Genomic DNA, 20,529 nt, shown 5'->3' with positions numbered 1-20,529 from the left:
ATTGCTGTCAGACACCGCCACACCCATGTAGGGCTCTGTTGATTGCTGTCAGACAGCTCCACACCCATGTAGATTGTTTTACACTGAAAAAGGCTCAAGGAATTAGTTAGAAATGTAAATGGTTGTATTGTTTTGGCCTTAAGTTTAGGTAAACAATGTGTTATATTAACAATTCTTCAGATTGGGTAAAGGAAATATTTAAACGCAAGCCATTCCAGGAGCCTCCTGTACACTGGTTACAATTATTGTGTTTAAATGAAAGATAGCTCACCAGCAAAATAGGGAAAGAGTGATCAGCATTATAGATGTATTCCGTTTGTCTATAGATTCTGATGGAGCCACAGGTCTTCTCAAAGACTGGACAGACTGGTCATCTGCAACTCCATCAAACACATTGATTCAGATTTATATTCAATTTATTATATTGTCATAAGATTTGTTTGATTTTTTTTATAACAAATATACAGTATATTGCATAGGACTCCAGAAACATACTAAAGTTGCAAAAATAATAATAATAATAATAATAATAATAATAATAATAATAATAATAATAATAATAATAATACAACTGAAATCATATACCCTTTCACATTAGTATTTCAACTTAATGGGCTCTATAATTGTGGTCTCTTTAAAGTTCTGCATAGTGCTCAATCCTGCCCCTGCTGGGTGACTCTATTGTATTTCAGATGCGTGTTGATCCTGTGTTACTCTGGACTGGCTCCTGCTTCGTGCAGGCAGTCCATCAGTTTCATGTCATGGTTTAACTCAGCTTCGTCCACGTGGGTGAATTCGATCTCAGTGTGCCCGTCTGCATCATCTTGGGTCTTCTTCTCCACGCGCTTGAACTGTTTCCTCAACAACAGAATGACAGCAATCATGAAGAAATAGGATGAGCCACTCAAAGCAGTGATCAACCCCAGGTAAATGAGCCTGCAAGAGAGGACAATGTTCTGTGTGATCTGTGTGTGTGTCTGTAGCTCTGCGTGTGCTGACAGAGGGGGCTGTGCTGATCCGACGTCTACTCACCTGTATGCATCTGAATTATACATCCTGCAAGCTCCTCTGCCACCACACTTCTTGCTGCCCCATTTCAAGCAGGTGGAATCAATCAGTATTCCAAAATACACTGGGGCCGGGATGCCACCTGCAATGAGAGCAGTCACTCAGTAAGGAAACAGAGCATATTCAATTGATACGAACTAGGACCAATCTAAATGCCACTGCTGTTTAAATCGTTAATAGATGAGCATGCCTGTGCTTTTATTGTCAGACTTGGGGCATGTGTTCTTTGCACGGGATGGCATCTGTCACTTAGTACTTGACAAACCCGAAACTGTTGCTTTCTTTTTACGTGATTTATAATTTGTAATCGTCAGTATTCTTTTCAAGTAAATTATTTAGGAAAAGTAACAAAAAATTCCAGCTGCTCTTCAAACTTCTTTCTGGCTAAACAAAGTAAATGTGGCGTCAGTCCTCTATCACTCACCCAGGGCTATTATAACCAAAGACTGCTCAGTCCTCTCACTCACCCAGGACACATATAACCAAAGACTGCTCAGTCCTCTCACTCACCCAGGACTCATATAACCAAAGACTGCTCAGTCCTCTCATTCACCCAGGGCTATTATAACCAAAGACTGCTCATTCCTCTCACTCACCCAGGGCTATTATAACCAAAGACTGCTCAGTCCTCTATCACTCACCCAGGGCTATTATAACCAAAGACTGCTCAGTCCTCTCACTCACCCAGGGCTATTATAACCAAAGACTGCTCAGTCCTCTCACTCACCCAGGGCTATTATAACCAAAGACTGCTCATTCCTCTCACTCACCCAGGACACATATAACCAAAGACTGCTCAGTCCTCTCACTCACCCAGGACACATATAACCAAAGACTGCTCATTCCTCTCACTCACCCAGGACTCATATAACCAATGACTGCTCAGTCCTCTCACTCACCCAGGACTCATATAACCAAAGACTGCTCATTCCTCTCACTCACCCAGGACACATATAATCAAAGACTGCTCAGTCCTCTCACTCACCCAGGACTCATATAACCAAAGACTGCTCAGTCCTCTCACTCACCCAGGACTCATATAACCAAAGACTGCTCAGTCCTCTCACTCACCCAGGACTCATATAACCAAAGACTGCTCAGTCCTCTCACTCACCCAGGACTCATATAACCAATGACTGCTCAGTCCTCTCACTCACCCAGGACTCATATAACCAAAGACTGCTCAGTCCTCTCACTCACCCAGGACTCATATAACCAATGACTGCTCAGTCCTCTCACTCACCCAGGGTTCTTGTAACCAAAGACTGAATTCCTACAGCCAAGGACTTCAGTTCCGGTTTGATGCATCTGGAATGTAATATTTTCATGGAGACTCAATGCTAGGAGCAGTCATATATTAGGGCTGTCAAGCAATTTAAAAAATGTATCGCAATTATTAACCCTAACCCTAATTCCAACCCTAACCCTAACCCTAATGTGTTTCTGATACAATTCTGTACTTGCATATTGTGCAAAAAGCTTTACACATTAAGTACATTCTAACTATGCATAATAACATTGTAATTATGTGTACAAATGCATGTTTTTACTAAGTAACTACTATGTAAATACACAGTCATTGGAGACACTTAATGCATGAAGATGTACCTGATTGTCACAATGTATCCCGGCGTGGCCCCCAGGGCACTTATAAAGGAACCTATGACTGACACGGCCATGTAGTAGATGAAGCTTCTCCTGCAGTCATCTTTCCTTGGGCATTGACCAAGTATGACTGAGATATTTTCAGATGGAGGAGCTGAAAATGCCACACAACTGCAATTGTGAAAGACCTTGAAAATGCAAGATTCAAAAAAGCACCTTTTAAAAACATACTGTCATTTAAAAACATACTTTGTTCATATCTGAATGAGTAGCAATACAGCAAAGCCAACACTTAGTCAGACAAATCAATCTATAACACAAAGCTTGAATACCCAATGTAATTACATTGTAATAACTTGATAATCACCTATGGTTCCTGCTCTTACCTTGCAACTAAATGAACATTGCCTTGTGAACATAATTGTGTTGACTGATGTAATTACAAGGTAACAGCACTTTAACCAGTGTCTTAACCACTATGAAAACGAGCTGGGCTCCTCTGTGCTGCTGGTTATAGAGCGTTTAACCTCATCACGTTTCACCATCAGGAGTCAGAATTGGTAACGGCAGTCCAGCTGCCCATCACACTAACGGCCCAGTTATTCCCATGTTATTACATCCTTGTGTCTGTCCTGTAATCTAAAGTGCTGCCTGTCATATTTAGGAAAGCTCCTCAACTTTGCAGTAGGACTAAAATGAAAGTGGTCTTACTGTAGTTTTTCCAAATCCTGTTGTCTCTTTACAGCCAGCAAGGCATGGAGACACATACGTAACCCCACTGTCTGCACACACAGGGTCCCATTGCTTCAGTGAGCAAGTGCAGCCGCTGTTACAAGCCGAGAGTAGCGTTTTTTCATTGTATGAGATCTGGCTTGTTCTGAAATAAAGTACACATAGACTATATAACACTACAGCATTATGCATATTTTACACTCTATACAACATTACAGTATTAACATATTTATGTGAATATATTTGTGATGTCGTATAAGTATAAAATGTGAGATATGTTGTTATGTCGTAATATACAATAAAATGTTATATATATTGTGGTGTCGTAATATGTATAAAATGTGAGCATTATATTTTGGTGTTACAATTTATATAAAATGTGAGATATAACATGGTTCGTATATGTATAAAACGTGACTATACAACACTACTACATTATACATATTTTACACTACATTCTTTGGCCTTTGGCCTTGCCTTTTGAGGTACCCCTGCCCATAAATTAGCTCACAGATAAGTGGAGAGAGAAGCCATGGGCAGGGGGGGGGGGGGGGGGCAGGATAGCCAAAAAGAAGATGGAGGTTGGGGAGAAGAAGGTGAACTCTGGTTCCCAGCAGTAACCTAATGGCTTGAGGGAAGACATAAACCCTTTCCTTGTCAATCATTGGACGTATTGTTTATCGAGGGACGAATAAGATATTAGCTATTCAACTGATGATTTGAGCTGGTATTAGAAGTGCCTAAATAAGTGTTTGAAGTTTACGTGATTGGATTTAAGGTTAAAGTGAGTTGTCTGCCAGAACCACCATTTTGCTTAATTAAAGTGATGCAGGAATGATTACAGTTGAATAGGACACCCCAATGAGATTAAGGTCTAAGAATGACCACTCAGTGCAATGCCCTCAAACAGTGAAGTCATTGCTATATTAGTACCATTACATACTGTTCTAATCAGTGCACCAATGAAGGCCCTTACATTTGTCAACTTGACTTAGTTTACCCTTTAACCTCCAGATACTAGCTGACGTTATCAGCATGAGGTCAGAGCCATTACCAGTAACCTGGATCTCCTCCCAATAGTCTATCGTAGTCATGACACCGCCATGGTCAATCACATCCAAGTTTGTGTGCCCATCTATACTTACACCTTTCCAAACCTAGGTTACCTAGCCATGTTGATGCTAAATCATTGGGATCCTTTACTTGACCAAGTTTAGAGATCAATCAGAAACTAGGACAATCATTGATTGATTTCTCTCATTTGTAAATGTTTTTACATTACTTATGTTCTTGTGTAGATCTTGGGATTGCAAGGAAAAGAATAGGTCCCAAGATTCCTTCCTTCCCCTCGTACACACATCCACTTTGGTCCCAATCTGACCTGGACAGGATGGCTTACTAATTGTCTGGTAGTTTATAGGTACATACCCAGTATACGATACCGTAAACCCAGCTACCTTGGAGTTCTCGCACTTTATTCCAAACTGAGTCATCAATAGAAGGAAAGACACGAAAGAGGTTCCGAATGACAGCTGAGCACCCTCAACCACACCGAGCTTGTACTTTTTCATGAGAAATCCACCGATGAAAATCCCAATAGCAACTGCAGGTAAATTAAGTACTCCTAGAAAAAAAAAAAAACATACAAAAGAATTTAGAACCAGCGTGCAAGTAGAAGCCGTTTCAATTGGAACACTTTGAATGATCTGAATGAATCATTACCTATTAAGAAGTTAGCTTTGGATGCAGATTGTCCAAACTGCTGCTCCATATATTTTGGTTTGAAGGTCACTAAGCCAATGAAGGAATTGAACTTTAGGATGCTCCCACATAAAAGTAAGAAGTATGCTGGAGTACACAACAGCTTTTTCAGCGACGGAAGAAAAGCTGAAAGAACATGCGTACTTTAGTCTCTGATTTATAGTCCTGAATATCATGTAGTGTTAAGAAAAACCTCACTGCTCAATGTTGCATTCTCTCTGACAGGTAATTCTGCAATATATTTTTCAAGGTGAAGATGATCGTTTTGATGCTTTTTATTCATGCAACATACACACTGAGAAAAATAACCACAGCTTGTTGATGCTCTATTGCCTTTCTGTATGCTCCCATTGACTGTGAAACGAAAGCGTGTGCCAACAGGACTCTTTTTCTCAACCAAAAGTAAAATTTCCCCTTGCTTCGGAAGAGACTTTGGCAGGAGTCAAACAATTTTTTTTACTTACCTTTTGCAATGTCAGCCAGTTTTAATGGGAGAGGTCTTGCATTTGTTGTTTCCCGGAGTCGTTCTTTGAGACATTCCAACTGTTCCATTTTGTCTTCCCCTTGTTTTGGAAGAGACTTTGGGAAGAACCAGAATGGGAAACTGGCGAACAGCATGATGACTGCGGATACAAGGAATCCAAGCCACCAGGCTCCCACCCAGCGGGCATCCCTGGGGGTTATGGTCACACTTTCTGTAAAATAACAGGCCTTGTTCAAAACATACTGGCTTACGTGCTCATCACTTTATGCTGACGTATGTACAGCTACAGTATGGGCAAACGTTTTGCATCACCCTATAGAATCGAATGAAACATTAACCTATTGAATTACATGCCACTTTGTAGTTTTCTATAAACTTCACAAGAAAATTATTACAAACTACTATTATGGCTTCCAGTAGGCTTCTGAGATATCATTTTGTAGTTTCTTTGATTACATTATATTAAATAAAAGATCTCAATTGTGTTCATATATATATTTTTTTGTTTTAATTATGTCTCAATCCTAAAATTCTAGGTGATGCAAAACTTTTGGCCCTGTAATCTGAAGGCACTTACTCTTTCACGAGTATGGGACTAATGTACAGAGGGCTTGTCCAGTCATGCATTATCTGAAATGATGGTTCTTCATGTACAGATGGTTGCAAGTCATACATAGATTCAAACCATGCCAAATTTTGAATATATTATAAACAATCCAGGAACTCCCAGTCCATGTTCATATAAGAAAGTGCGTCACCAGCAAAAAAACTGAACAACCTTGAAACAAGTTGTAACAAAGTGCCCGCCCCTGTGTATATTATCTGTTATGTGTTGCGTGTGGTGTGTTTAAATGTTGGTGTATAGACATTGGTACACAGGATATAAACGGGTCTGTGTAACACGAGTGTTTAAAAATGTATATGTGTATTTAGGCACGAGGATTGCACAGCACTTCACGTGCAAGTAAAATGTAGTAATATGTGAGCACGGGGAATTGCACTTTATTAACTCACGTGCTGGGATTCAAGTGAATAATTAATTGGTAATTGAATCCCAGCACAATAGTATATATAGATGCACGTTGTCACATACTGGCGGTTGGGTGTTCGGTGAGCGGAGAACGGGATTGGAGACGGAGGAAATAAGCAGTAGTAGTAATAATAATAAGAGGAGAAAGTATCCGCTCACCGTGTTTGTCAGTGTCTGTCCGTGCACCGTTTTGTTAAGTTTAGTCTGTTTTTGTTTGTCTATTTATTTTGGCGTAGAGTGCCGTGTCCTGTGTTTTTCGTGTTTGTTAAACCTTTTATTTTGTATTAAACCGGCGCCAACAGGCGTCTTCATCATTTCATTTCATCCGTCCTGTGTTTTGTGTATTTCATTACTTTTCCTGGTTCTGACGCCGCCCACTTCGGCCGTCTCTGTGACACGTGGTGTCCTGCGTGGGATTTAACAGCGCCTCCAAGCGTCAGACCAGGAGAGGTTTTTTTTTTGTGTGGGAGAAAAAAAAAAAAAAAAAGGGGGCGTCTTTGGATTACAAAAAAAAAAAAAAGAAAGAAATGGGGAGAAGCAGGAAAGAGGATAAAGAGGTGAGGGAGGTGAGGGACAGGGAGGAGGAGTGCCGCCTAAGGGCCAGACATCCCCGGCGATGTAACCAGTCCTTGCCGGGGTGCCTCCTCTGCAACCAGGACCATCTCTTTGCCAATTGTCCCTTCCGCTGCCCCTACCAGGAGGGAGAGGAGGAACTGCCACGGAAGAGGAAGGCAGAGGTCCCACCGCTGTCTCCACAGCCGCACCAGTCTCCTGCAAGGGAGGAAGAGCCGCACCAGTCCCCTGCAAGTGAGGGAGAGCCGCACCAGTCCCCTGTATCAAGGGGAGACTACACACCGCTCCCACCTCCACCACCAGGAGACTACACGCCGCTCCCACCTCCATGGGCAGGAGCAGAGCAGCAGGAGCTGCCTCTGCCTCCGCCACCTCCACCGGCAGGCGCAGAGCAGCAGGAGCTGCCTCTGCCTCCGCCACCTCCACCGGCAGGCGCAGAGCAGCAGGAGCTGCCTCTGCCTCCGCCACCTCCACCGGCAGGAGCAGAGCAGCAGGAGCTGCCTCTGCCTCCGCCACCTCCACCGGCAGGCGCAGAGCAGCAGGAGCTGCCTCTGCCTCCGCCACCTCCACCGGCAGGCGCAGAGCAGCAGGAGCTGCCTCTGCCTCCGCCACCTCCACCGGCAGGGGGAGAGCAGCAGGAGCTGCCTCTGCCTCCGCCACCTCCACCGGCAGGGGGAGAGCAGCAGGAGCTGCCTCTGCCTCCGCCACCTCCACCGGCAGGAGCAGAGCAGCAGGAGCTGCCTCTGCCTCCGCCACCTCCACCGGCAGGGGGAGAGCAGCAGGAGCTGCCTCTGCCTCCGCCACCTCCACCGGCAGGAGCAGAGCAGCAGGAGCTGCCTCTGCCTCCGCCACCTCCACCGGCAGGAGCAGAGCAGCAGGAGCTGCCTCTGCCTCCTCCACCAGCAGAGGGTGAATGCCTGCTGGGTCCCACTTCCCCACCAGCAGAGGGTGAATGCCTGCTGGGTCCCTGTCCACCAGCAGAGGGTGAATGCCTGCTGGTATCACTTCCCCCACCAGCAGAGGGTGAATGCCTGATGGTATCACTTCGTCCACCAGCAGAGGGTGAATGCCTGCTGGGTCCCTGTCCACCAGCAGAGGGTGAATGCCTGCTGGGTCCCTGTCCACCAGCAGAGGGTGAATGCCTGCTGGGTCCCTGTCCACCAGCAGAGGGTGAATGCCTGCTGGTATCACTTCCCCCACCAGCAGAGGGTGAATGCCTGCTGGTATCACTTCCCCCACCAGCAGAGGGTGAATGCCTGCTGGTATCACTTCCCCCACCATCACGAGGAGAGGAGCTGGAGCTTCCTCTGCCTCCACCTCCATCAGGGGGAGAGGAGCAGGAGCTGCCTCTCCCTGCACCACAAGGGCCAGGACTAGATGCTGGCGGTCCTCAGCAGCCCTTGCATAGGCTGCTGAGGGAAGCACGGGGAAGAACCTCCCGGCTGCAGTGGCCGAAAAGAGGGCCAACACCCGCACCCCAGCTTGTCCTGACTGCCAGCCTCGCTTCGCCCAAGGATGCCAGCCTCGCTTCGCCCAAGGATGCCAGCCTCGCTTCGCCCAAGGATGCCAGCCTCGCTTCGCCCAAGGATGCCAGCCTCGCTTCGCCCGGGGTTGCCCGCCGCTCTGCATCGCCCGGGGTTGCCCGCCGCTCTGCATCGCCTGGGGTTGCCCGCCGCTCTGCATCGCCTGGGGTTGCCCGCCGCTCTGCATCGCCTGGGGTTGCCCGCCGCTCTGCATCGCCTGGGGTTGCCCGCCGCTCCGCATCACAGCCGGAAGTACTGTGGCCGGAACCCCACGAAGGGGAGCTGCCGGCCACGAAGAAGGGGGAGGAGGTCTGGAGACCGCCAACCCCAGCAGCAGTTTCGCTGCCGGAGGAGGGGGAGGAGGTCTGGAGACCGCCAACCCCAGCAGCAGTTTCGCTGCCGGAGGAGGGGGAGGAGGTCTGGAGACCGCCAACCCCAGCAGCAGTTTCGCTGCCGGAGGAGGGGGAGGAGGTCTGGAGACCGCCAACCCCAGCAGCAGTTTCGCTGCCGGAGGAGGGGGAGGAGGTCTGGAGACCGCCAACCCCAGCAGCAGTTTCGCTGCCGGAGGAGGGGGAGGAGGTCTGGAGACCGCCAACCCCAGCAGCAGTTTCTCCGCCGGAGATCGTGGGGGAGGTCCGGAGACCTGCTCCCTCTGCAGTTTCTTCCCTGCAGGAAGAACGGTGGTTGAAGCCCCACCAAGGGGAGCTGCCGGCGCCGAAGGAGGGGGAAGGTCAGGAGACCACACCCCAAGCAGCCTTTCCGCTGCTAGGACTACCCTGGCAGGAGAATGCTACCCTGCTGACAGCATTACGACCTGTGGGCCCCTGGAAGCCTCTGGTCCTGGCCAAGGACTTTGGGCGGGACTTTTGGGCTTTTAAGGGGGGAGGTGGCCATTGAGGCCATGTGTGCTTTGCACAGGAGGGGGTATATGTAACAAAGTGCCCGCCCCTGTGTATATTATCTGTTATGTGTTGCGTGTGGTGTGTTAAATGTTGGTGTATAGACATTGGTACACGGGATATAAACGGGTCTGTGTAACACGAGTGTTTAAAAATGTATATGTGTATTTAGGCACGAGGATTGCACAGCACTTCACGTGCAAGTAAAATGTAGTAATATGTGAGCACGGGGAATTGCACTTTATTAATTCACGTGCTGGGATTCAAGTGAATAATTAATTGGTAATTGAATCCCAGCACAATAGTATATATAGATGCACGTTGTCACATACTGTGGTTGGGTGTTCGGTGAGCGGAGAACGGGATTGGAGACGGAGGAAATAAGCAGTAGTAGTAGTAATAATAAGAGGAGAAAGTATCCGCTCACCGTGTTTGTCAGTGTCTGTCCGTGCACCGTTTTGTTAAGTTTAGTCTGTTTTTGTTTGTCTATTTATTTTGGCGTAGAGTGCCGTGTCCTGTGTTTTTCGTGTTTGTTAAACCTTTTATTTTGTATTAAACCGGCGCCAACAGGCGTCTTCATCATTTCATTTCATCCGTCCTGTGTTTTGTGTATTTCATTACTTTTCCTGGTTCTGACGCCGCCCACTTCGGCCGTCTCTGTGACAAAGTTGCATCAACATTGTTATGTGTTTAGGCCAGCACTACACAGCTACATTTTGCCTAGTTTCCAGTATTGATTAAAACATTGCAATGGCCCACTCTGTGTGTTTTGGAATCAGCCCTATAATGTAGGTAAATATTAAATTGATGGTATTGAGGTTTCAATTTTAATGACGGCTTGTTAATCCATTACAGATGCAGCATGACCCATGCTCCCAGAAACAAGCACAACTTTTGTTTTCTCTGGCTATGTAATTTATCAGTGTAGTCACAGCTATGAGATAATGACCTAGACTTTCCTATTTCCCTTAGTAAGTTAAATATCCCACTGTAGTGCATGCAATGTGAAAATAAATGCAATTTAATGAGCCTGACTTATCAAGGTCTTTACGTGTAAATACAATCTTCAGTATGTTTTGCGAAAGGAAACTCCGACAAAAGGTATGACTAGTTTTTTTTTTTACCAGTTTTATAACAGCAGGACCCCCCCCCCCAATTGTATTTTAATGTACAAACCCTGACTGTCCTATCTATGTGGCATATTATTGACCATTAGGTGTGCCAGGTTACTCACCAAGATCCACAAATCCTATGTCAACATACAGTTTTGCGCATAATGATCCAAGCAGAAAGCCAAACATCGGGCCGAGGAGTGAGACTGTTTGTAGGCAAGCTGAAAAAAAGGGGGGGTTCCACAAGAGTCACTGGACATGAGCAATGTGCATGTAGCACTAATAGAGTGATGGTGACTATAGGAACGAAGTGATAAAACTGAGGCTCACTGCTCAAGTAATTAACCTGCTAATTCCCAGGAGCTGGCCCCACAGCTCCTTTTTGAAGCAGCGTGATACTAACGTGTGTTTAAGTTGTAAACATCCTTCAGGGCACACAAAGGAGCACTGTGATAGGGGAGATCTGTGCTGGCTATCAGGCGGGGGGTGGTCGGGAGACCTGTGGGATTAGTCTGTCAATCATGGCAATGACACAGAGAGGTTGGGTGAGGGTGTGTCACCTCTCTCTCTCCTTCTCTCTCTCTCTCTCTCTCTCTCTCTCTCTCTCTCTCTCTCTCTCTCTCTCTCTCTCTCTCTCTCTGTCTCTGAGTGGTCAGGAGGTGGGTCTTGGGGGGGTCAATCGACCAATAAAAATGACTCTTTGCTGTTCCTTCGCTCTTGTCCTTCTAGGAGAAATTACAGTAGGAACGGGGTATGTATATTGGAGTAAACAATATAAAACAATATAGCCAGTGTCTGAAACGAGAAAAGAGGGCTGCTTGCTGAGGAAGGCAGCCTCTACAAAAGATTTAATACTTTATTATGTACCCAAGTGGGACATGGAGGGTTTAGTTAGGAAAGTCTGGGCAACCCCGTGAGTGATAGTGAGGGAACAGCAAAGTGTAGCTGAAACCCGAGCCTCACCGGAGAGCGGAGGCTGCGGGAAGCTACAAGAAGCAACACCTTTTGTTTGTAGTTTTGTTATTGTGTTTTATTTTCCTTTTTTCTTTCACCTTCTGTTTTGAATATTATTGTCAACACCTGCAAGTGCATGATAAATTGCCTGACCAGCGACCCTTACCATTGTTGGTATTGTTTGTCCGTGGTACAACAGTGCCCCTTTGTGCCTTAAATAAAAATTGGACGCCGGTGAGGCGATTTCAAATAAATTTTCTGTCTCCTGTGTGTTCAGTTAAACCCCACACCCTTCCAGAAGCAGTCTTTTGTTTTAATGAAATTGACAGGAAAAGGAGGACTCAGAAGAACTTAAAAAAACACCAGCTCCTATTAAATCAAGTAAAAAAACACTTCAATATTTCAATAAACCTGGAAGAAAACTTAAATATTGTCTAAAAGATTTAGAAAAAGGACCTATATGAACCTGGCTCGCCATTGAAGAAAGGAAACGTTAACATTGATGAATTAACAATGGACTAATAACAGCAATACGTTTTTTGTTTTAAAAAGAATTGGATGGGGTTGCCTGACCGGAAAATGGCATCTTAAAATGGAGTGGGTTTGTCTTATTGAACAAGGAACTGAACAACAGAACAGCACCCAAGCCATCGCCCTACTGAAATGTCTGTGAAGTACACTTGGGAATAATAAAGGTACAGAATTTATAAATGTTTAAATAAATTGTATATATTATTATAAGGATTTAAACAAACCTAAATGTCATATTTTTTCACAAAATCTCTGCTGTACTGGGGAAGGTTTGAAAACTGATGTTCCAGCTTGAAAACAAAAACAGTCTGTGTAGACAAACAGTCTGTCTCTGGAATCTACTTCAAAGACCACTTGTGTATTGAGATCTGTTTCCATTACAATAGAGACAACGGACGTCTGTTTAAATTGAACAGCTCTGTTTATTTTTAAACTGACCACTGGGCTGGATGCTGTGGTGTGTGTTTGTATCACATGACTTTTGACAGAGACCCAGGATTCGATTTGAAAACAATCTTTCATGTGTCTTCTGAAGCCATTGGCTCTTGTATCTGTTTTCTAGCTTTTGATAAAATGTGTAAAAAAGATAACAGTTCTGTGTGATTTAGTTTGTTCCTGCAATCTTGAGCTTGTCTGGGAGAAGTTTATATTGACAATTAATTTAAACCATTACACCTTTAATTAATTGCATCTTTAACAGGGTTTTAAACAGTGGTTCTTCCTACATACAGCATGTGGAGAGTCAGACTGGATTGTGCTTCAGTGGCTCGTATCGTGTTGGCAGGAGTTTTCTGAGATCCGCCCTGGTAGAGGTGAGGTCTGGCATGACATGGTGGTGAGCTCTGCCTGCCCCTCTCTCCCCCCGAGGGGTGGTGAAGAGGAGGTGTAGTGGAGGAGGTGTAGTGGGGCAGAACAAAGATAGGGCTGGACTATGAGTTTAAATAGCAAGCGGATTGCAAATTAAAAAATGGAAGAGCCCTTTATTCGGGCCCCTGGACCACACCATGGTTCCATATATTAACAAAATTAGGTATTTAAACAAATAACAGGTGGATTGTAAGAAAGACTGCAAATATGACTTACCAATGTAGAAAGCAGAATTCTCTGCTTTCGCAAAATCATCAATATATGAAATCCCCAAAGGCATAACAGGTGTTTCCCCTATTCCACGTAAAGCATTTCCCAGGAACACATAAACCCACATGTAGGAGCCTGCTTCCTTCTTACAGCCTGCATGAGAGGGGAGGTTTCACAGTTAAGCAGGAATAAATAAATGAAAAGATATATGTGTGTGTGTGTGTGTGTGTGTGTGTATGCTGGAGCTTCATAGAGCCATCCAATATATCACGCTGTATCACACACTGCAGATGGTGGTATCAGGAAGCTAAATTGATAACATACCTGCGTTCAAACCCTCTAAAGACTTCCCTGGTACCACAGCACCCCCAGACTGGTTCTGGTAGGGTAGACACGGCGAGGTATTTCTGGTGACGCTGACTGAAGTTCTAATTACTGTTTCATATTTATAGCTGCAAAGACACCACAAGCTCATTTCAGAAATACATAATTTCAACAGTACTAATTTTCTATTATTGATTAATTGGTAGATTTAGAATACAGGAGTCTATTCCCAAACATTTGTGAGTATCAATTAATAGCCATGTAATTACACTGTAATAACTGGGTAACTATCAATGCTAACTACTGTGTAATAACAGTATATGGAGCTGGCCTTGTGAGCAGAGTATTACTTCATGTAATAATGTGCTAACACCAGGACACACTGTTGTAATCATATACTTATGCCACCAGTAGATATCATTTAAGGAAATCAGAATACTGTTATTACCTTGTTATTACATTGTTATATTCTGTAATCAGATTTTTTCTTCAAGTTTGTTTCTGTTTCTTATTTTCATTGAGAATTTTCTATAAAATCAATTGTATTTGCTTTACTTACCGGCCCATAAAAAAGTGAGGCATTCCAGTTAAACAGGATCCCAGACACATCAGCAGACAACCAGCTCCTATCAGTTTTGGTCGGTGAAATTTGACTCCAAAGTGACTTACAACAGCAAGGAACAGCAAGTTACCTGGAAATGAGAAAATGTTTTCAGCAGTGCTCTCTTCCTATACTGCAGTAGCAGCCTGTAGCTTTGTGTGTAGTTGTCTTTTTGCAGTGTCAACGGGAGACTTGAATAACGATTTTATGCACACTAATTATTATTGCTCTTGTTAGTTACTAGTTAGTTACACTGCACTATAACTGCACGATAATCACATTTGAAATACATTTTATATACCCACATGTGCAAGTACACAAGACACTATAGCAACTATAGTTTCATTCTTGCAATACAGCAGGCTGCTGCATTATATATGAGTAATTACAGTTAATAGTAGTAGTAGTAGTAAAAGCACTTACCCATTTCAAAGCCGCCATCAATGAGACCAATGTAAGAGCTGGAGAGATCAAAACGTCTCTCTATCTGTGTGATGGAGCTTTTCATGTAGGTCCCTGACAGTGCTTTAGCAAAGTAGACAAAGGACAGGGCCACTAAAAACATCTGTGGGGAAAACAGCAAGCCAACACAACGACATGTTATGTCTCCACCTGGATTTGTTTCCGTCCCCTTGAATCATCTTGGAGCAATTCCATAAACCTGAAGATCATTTTGTTCTTAATTGATTGTTTTAATAGTTCTTTTTTATTTAATCTGTGGATATGCATGTCTTTCAAGCACTACTCTACAGCAAAGCAACATGGTGGAGGTGCTGGAGGTCACTTTTCATGGGGAGTGACATCTGACACAGGAAATAAAGGGTAGCACATCACATTACAATGTTATTATGCATGATTACATTGTACATAATGTGTGCATCTTTTTACACAATATATTAAGTACACAACTGTATCTGAAAAGGGGGAGGTTTAGAGTTAGGGTAAGGGATAAGGTTAGGGTTAGGGATAGCTGCTATGTAAATACACAGTTATTAGAGACATTTTATATCAAGTGTTATCAAATAAAGAAGTACCATATAGAAAAGTGGTTCTTGAAAAATCTGCACGTTTGCTATTAAAGCAAAAAAAAAAAAAAAAAAAATGATTATCACCAGAGAGATATGAGAACAGGCTTTAAAGCCTCTGTTGTCTCCCCTCCAAACCACTGTTTTAAGAGAGTTGTTACTTCTTGACATTATCAGTTTTACTCTGAGTTTCTGTTTACCTTAAGTTGTGAACAGCATGTCCGTTTTGTTATCTTGCATTCCCTGATACAAGGCTTGTCCATCTCCGTCTGCTGTCCAGCAGGTTCTCCTACATTGTTTGCCATTGTTGTCTCTTGGGTTAGTGTGTGTCTGCTGGAAATGTGTTCTCCTCTGAGTCTTCAGAATGCCTTCAATTAACATGTAATAGACGGCTCATGGTATTTTAATTAAACATGTGATCAGAAACCTTTCATCTATACCAAAAGACGGTCAGCCCTACGAAGATAGAAACAAGCTTCAGCCCAAGGCTAGGACATATTATTATTAAAGGTGTGAGGACCACGAATAGGCGAGGACATATTATTATTAAAGGTGTGAGGACCACAAATAGCCTAGGACATATTATTATTAAAGGTGTGAGGACCATGAATAATCCGCTTCAACCCAAGGCTAGGACACCTTGTTATTACAGGTGTCAGGAGCACGAATAAGCTCAGGTGTCAGGAGCACGAAGGAACCCCAAAATCCATGACAAAGTCGTCCAGACCTGAAGGCTTTGTCACTATAGACAAGGTGGAGGTGCATGTGTGTGTGTGTGTCTATATATATATTATATAGTTGTAGTCAAAAGTTTACATACCTCAATGGAAATACATAATTTCTAGAAATTTCTCAAAAACAAAAAATTATAGGAAAAATCTTTTGTAGCAAAAGTTTTGCTTTGTGGATGAGGAAAAAAGAAGTAGAAATAAACATCTACAATTATTTATTTCAGCATTTTTTTTTTTTTTGCAAAAATTAAACTAAAGGAAAATTAAATTACTAGCTAGTTAGCAAAACTAACATTTTTTAAATGATTAGGATATTTGTCAATGAGGTTTTGATATAATTCACACAAGTGATTTTTTACCATTCTTCAGCACAAAATTGTTCGTTCATTCAAATTCCGAGGACTTCTCTTGTGCACAGCCTTCTTCAACTCATATCAAAGATTCTCAGTCAGACTTAGATCAGGACTTTGACTAGCCATTCCAGAACCTTGATTCAATTCTTTAGCCATTCTGAAGTAGATTTTGATGTGTGCTTCGGATCATTGTTGTTTTGGAACGTCCAGTTGCGCTTTGAACCAAGTTTTGTAGAGGAGGCACAATATCTTTTGGTATGCTATGGAATCCATTTTACCATGTATTACAACTAAATTTCCTGTGCCATTAGAGGATAAACAGCCCCATAAAATGATATTACCACCTCCATGCTTGACAGTAGTTATGGCGTTTTTTATTTGCATGTCTCACCAGACATTCTCCAAACGCAACGACTATCAACATGACCAAATAGCTCGATTTTTGTTTCATCACTCCACAAAACCTTTAACCAGAACTCAGAGCCATCATTCAAATGCCATTTTGCAAAATTGAAGCGATTGTCCTTGTGACGTTTGCCTATGAGTGGCTTTTTTCTTGGCCTGCGACCATTGAGACCTTCACCATGCAATACTCAACCTATGGTTGAAATGGAAACCCACCTGCAGCCAATTCACTTTGAATATCTTTGGCAGTCAATCTCAGATTGCTATTAACCTTCCTCATAATTCTTCTACTTGTTCTTTGTGAAAGAACCTTCTTTCTTCCAGACCAAGGAAGCATTATGACAGTACCAGGAGTCTTGTACTTCTTGATAATAGAAACAATAGTTGAAATTGGGATAGTCAAATGCTTGGAAATCTTCTTGCATACTTCTCCAGCTTTATGACAATAAATAATTTTCCGCCTAATGTCTTTAGATAGCTTTTTACTTTTTTCCCATATTGACTTATTGGTAATGACAGCAATCACCCTATGCCTAATCCTTTTATACTGTCTAAGAATGTTCACCTACAATCTAGCATATTCTAGAATTGGGTTCTGCATTATCATAGTGAAATTTCTAGCACCTTGTAGACAATACTATCATAGCATCAAAGAGAATTAATACTTTTGAAATAGCATTTTTTTTAGTTTTGGCAAAAAAAAAAAAATGCTGAAATAAATATGTAGACATCTATTTATTGTAACTTATTTTCCTCATCCACAACAGCAAAACTTTTGCTGCAAAAGATTTTTCCTAAAATTCTTTGTTTTTGAGAAACTCCTAGAAATGATAAATCTCCATTGTGGTATGTAAACTTGTGACTACAACTGTGTGTATATATATATATATATATATATATATATATATATATATATATATATATATATATATATATATATATCCACAGACCCCAAGCATGCATTCGTGTTGAGCCCTGTAGTTTATATATATCCACAGACCCCAAGCATGCATTAGTGTTGAGCCCTGTTGTTTATATATATATATCCACAGACCCCAAGCATGCATTAGTGTTGAGCCCTGTTGTTTATATATATATATCCACAGACCCCAAGCATGCATTAGTGTTGAGCCCTGTTGTTTATATATATATATCCACAGACCCCAAGCATGCATTAGTGTTGAGCCCTGTTGTTTTATATATATATATATATCCACAGACCCCAAGCATGCATTAGTGTTGAGCCCTGTTGTTTATATATATCCACAGACCCCAAGCATGCATTAGTGTTGAGCCCTGTTGTTTATATATATATATATATCCACAGACCCCAAGTATGCATTAGTGTTGAGCCCTGTTGTTTATATATATCCACAGACCCCAAGCATGCATTAGTGTTGAGCCCTGTTGTTTATATATATATATCCACAGACCCCAAGCATGCATTAGTGTTGAGCCCTGTTGTTTATATATATCCACAGACCCCAAGCATGCATTAGTGTTGAGCCCTGTTGTTTATATATATCCACAGACCCCAAGCATGCATTAGTGTTGAGCCCTGTTGTTTATATATATATCCACAGACCCCAAGCATGCATTAGTGTTGAGCCCTGTTGTTTATATATATCCACAGACCCCAAGCATGCATTAGTGTTGAGCCCTGTTGTTATATATATATCCACAGACCCCAAGCATGCATTAGTGTTGAGCCCTGTTGTTTTATATATATATCCACAGACCCCAAGCATGCATTAGTGTTGAGCCCTGTTGTTATATATATATCCACAGACCCCAAGCATGCATTAGTGTTGAGCCCTGTTGTTTATATATATATATCCACAGACCCCAAGCATGCATTAGTGTTGAGCCCTGTTGTTTATATATATCCACAGACCCCAAGCATGCATTAGTGTTGAGCCCTGTTGTTTATATATATATATCCACAGACCCCAAGCATGCATTAGTGTTGAGCCCTGTTGTTTATATATATATATATCCACAGACCCCAAGCATGCATTAGTGTTGAGCCCTGTTGTTTATATATATCCACAGACCCCAAGCATGCATTAGTGTTGAGCCCTGTTGTTTATATATATCCACAGACCCCAAGCATGCATTAGTGTTGAGCCCTGTTGTTTATATATATATATATCCACAGACCCCAAGCATGCATTAGTGTTGAGCCCTGTTGTTTATATATATCCACAGACCCCAAGCATGCATTAGTGTTGAGCCCTGTTGTTTATATATATCCACAGACCCCAAGCATGCATTAGTGTTGAGCCCTGTTGTTTATATATATATATACACAGACCCCAAGCATGCATTAGTGTTGAGCCCTGTTGTTTATATATATCCACAGACCCCAAGCATGCATTAGTGTTGAGCCCTGTTGTTTATATATATATATCCACAGACCCCAAGCATGCATTAGTGTTGAGCCCTGTTGTTTATTATATATATATATCCACAGACCCCAAGCATGCATTAGTGTTGAGCCCTGTTGTTTATATATATATATCCACAGACCCCAAGCATGCATTAGTGTTGAGCCCTGTTGTTTATATATATCCACAGACCCCAAGCATGCATTAGTGTTGAGCCCTGTTGTTTATATATATATCCACAGACCCCAAGCATGCATTAGTGTTGAGCCCTGTTGTTTATATATATCCACAGACCCCAAGCATGCATTAGTGTTGAGCCCTGTTGTTTATATATATATATCCACAGACCCCAAGAATGCATTAGTGTTGAGCCCTGTTGTTTATATATATATATCCACAGACCCCAAGAATGCATTAGTGTTGAGCCCTGTTGTTTATATATATCCACAGACCCCAAGCATGCATTAGTGTTGAGCCCTGTTGTTTATTATATATATCCACAGACCCCAAGCATGCATTAGTGTTGAGCCCTGTTGTTTATATATATCCACAGACCCCAAGCATGCATTAGTGTTGAGCCCTGTTGTTTATATATATATATCCACAGACCCCAAGCATGCATTAGTGTTGAGCCCTGTTGTTTATATATATCCACAGACCCCAAGCATGCATTAGTGTTGAGCCCTGTTGTTTATATATATATATCCACAGACCCCAAGCATGCATTAGTGTTGAGCCCTGTTGTTTATATATATCCACAGACCCCAAGCATGCATTAGTGTTGAGCCCTGTTGTTTATATATATCCACAGACCCCAAGCATGCATTAGTGTTGAGCCCTGTTGTTTATATATATATATCCACAGACCCCAAGCATGCATTAGTGTTGAGCCCTGTTGTTTATATATATCCACAGACCCCAAGCATGCATTAGTGTTGAGCCCTGTTGTTTATATATATATATACACAGACCCCAAGCATGCATTAGTGTTGAGCCCTGTTGTTTTATATATATATCCACAGACCCCAAGCATGCATTAGTGTTGAGCCCTGTTATATATATATATATCCACAGACCCCAAGCATGCATTAGTGTTGAGCCCTGTTGTTTATATATATCCACAGACCCCAAGCATGCATTAGTGTTGAGCCCTGTTGTTTATATATATCCACAGACCCCAAGCATGCATTAGTGTTGAGCCCTGTTGTTTTATATATATATCCACAGACCCCAAGCATGCATTAGTGTTGAGCCCTGTTGTTATATATATATCCACAGACCCCAAGCATGCATTAGTGTTGAGCCCTGTTGTTTATATATATATATACACAGACCCCAAGCATGCATTAGTGTT

At 42.6% G+C, this 20,529-nt stretch overlaps 1 protein-coding gene across 3 annotated transcripts in view; it reads right to left on the bottom strand.

Annotated features, from left to right (window-relative positions):
• Positions 1–583: 583 nt before the first annotated feature.
• Positions 584–20,529, bottom strand: part of LOC121320104 (solute carrier organic anion transporter family member 1C1-like) — a 23,807-nt gene continuing 3,861 nt past the window's right edge. The window contains exons 2-15 of one of the 3 annotated variants that reach the window (XM_041258330.1): positions 15,500–15,755; positions 14,698–14,839; positions 14,233–14,365; positions 13,674–13,801; positions 13,356–13,502; positions 10,910–11,008; positions 5,631–5,861; positions 5,128–5,292; positions 4,834–5,029; positions 3,385–3,550; positions 2,677–2,861; positions 2,312–2,376; positions 1,033–1,150; positions 584–936 (exon numbers count right to left, since the gene is read on the bottom strand). In XM_041258330.1, the coding sequence (XP_041114264.1) occupies positions 711–936; positions 1,033–1,150; positions 2,312–2,376; positions 2,677–2,861; positions 3,385–3,550; positions 4,834–5,029; positions 5,128–5,292; positions 5,631–5,861; positions 10,910–11,008; positions 13,356–13,502; positions 13,674–13,801; positions 14,233–14,365; positions 14,698–14,839; positions 15,500–15,604 (2,106 nt within the window). In that variant the 5' untranslated portion in view covers positions 15,605–15,755 and the 3' untranslated portion in view covers positions 584–710. The remainder of the gene's footprint in view (positions 937–1,032; positions 1,151–2,311; positions 2,377–2,676; positions 2,862–3,384; positions 3,551–4,833; positions 5,030–5,127; positions 5,293–5,630; positions 5,862–10,909; positions 11,009–13,355; positions 13,503–13,673; positions 13,802–14,232; positions 14,366–14,697; positions 14,840–15,499; positions 15,756–20,529) is intronic. The other 2 variants (XM_041258332.1, XM_041258333.1) reach the window with 2 other exon arrangements.

This window comes from Polyodon spathula, chromosome 8 (genome assembly GCF_017654505.1).
Source record: "Polyodon spathula isolate WHYD16114869_AA chromosome 8, ASM1765450v1, whole genome shotgun sequence".
Taxonomy (NCBI): domain Eukaryota; kingdom Metazoa; phylum Chordata; class Actinopteri; order Acipenseriformes; family Polyodontidae; genus Polyodon; species Polyodon spathula.
The sequence above is the reverse complement of the archived record's forward strand: the minus strand, read 5'-3'. Positions and strand labels throughout refer to the sequence as shown.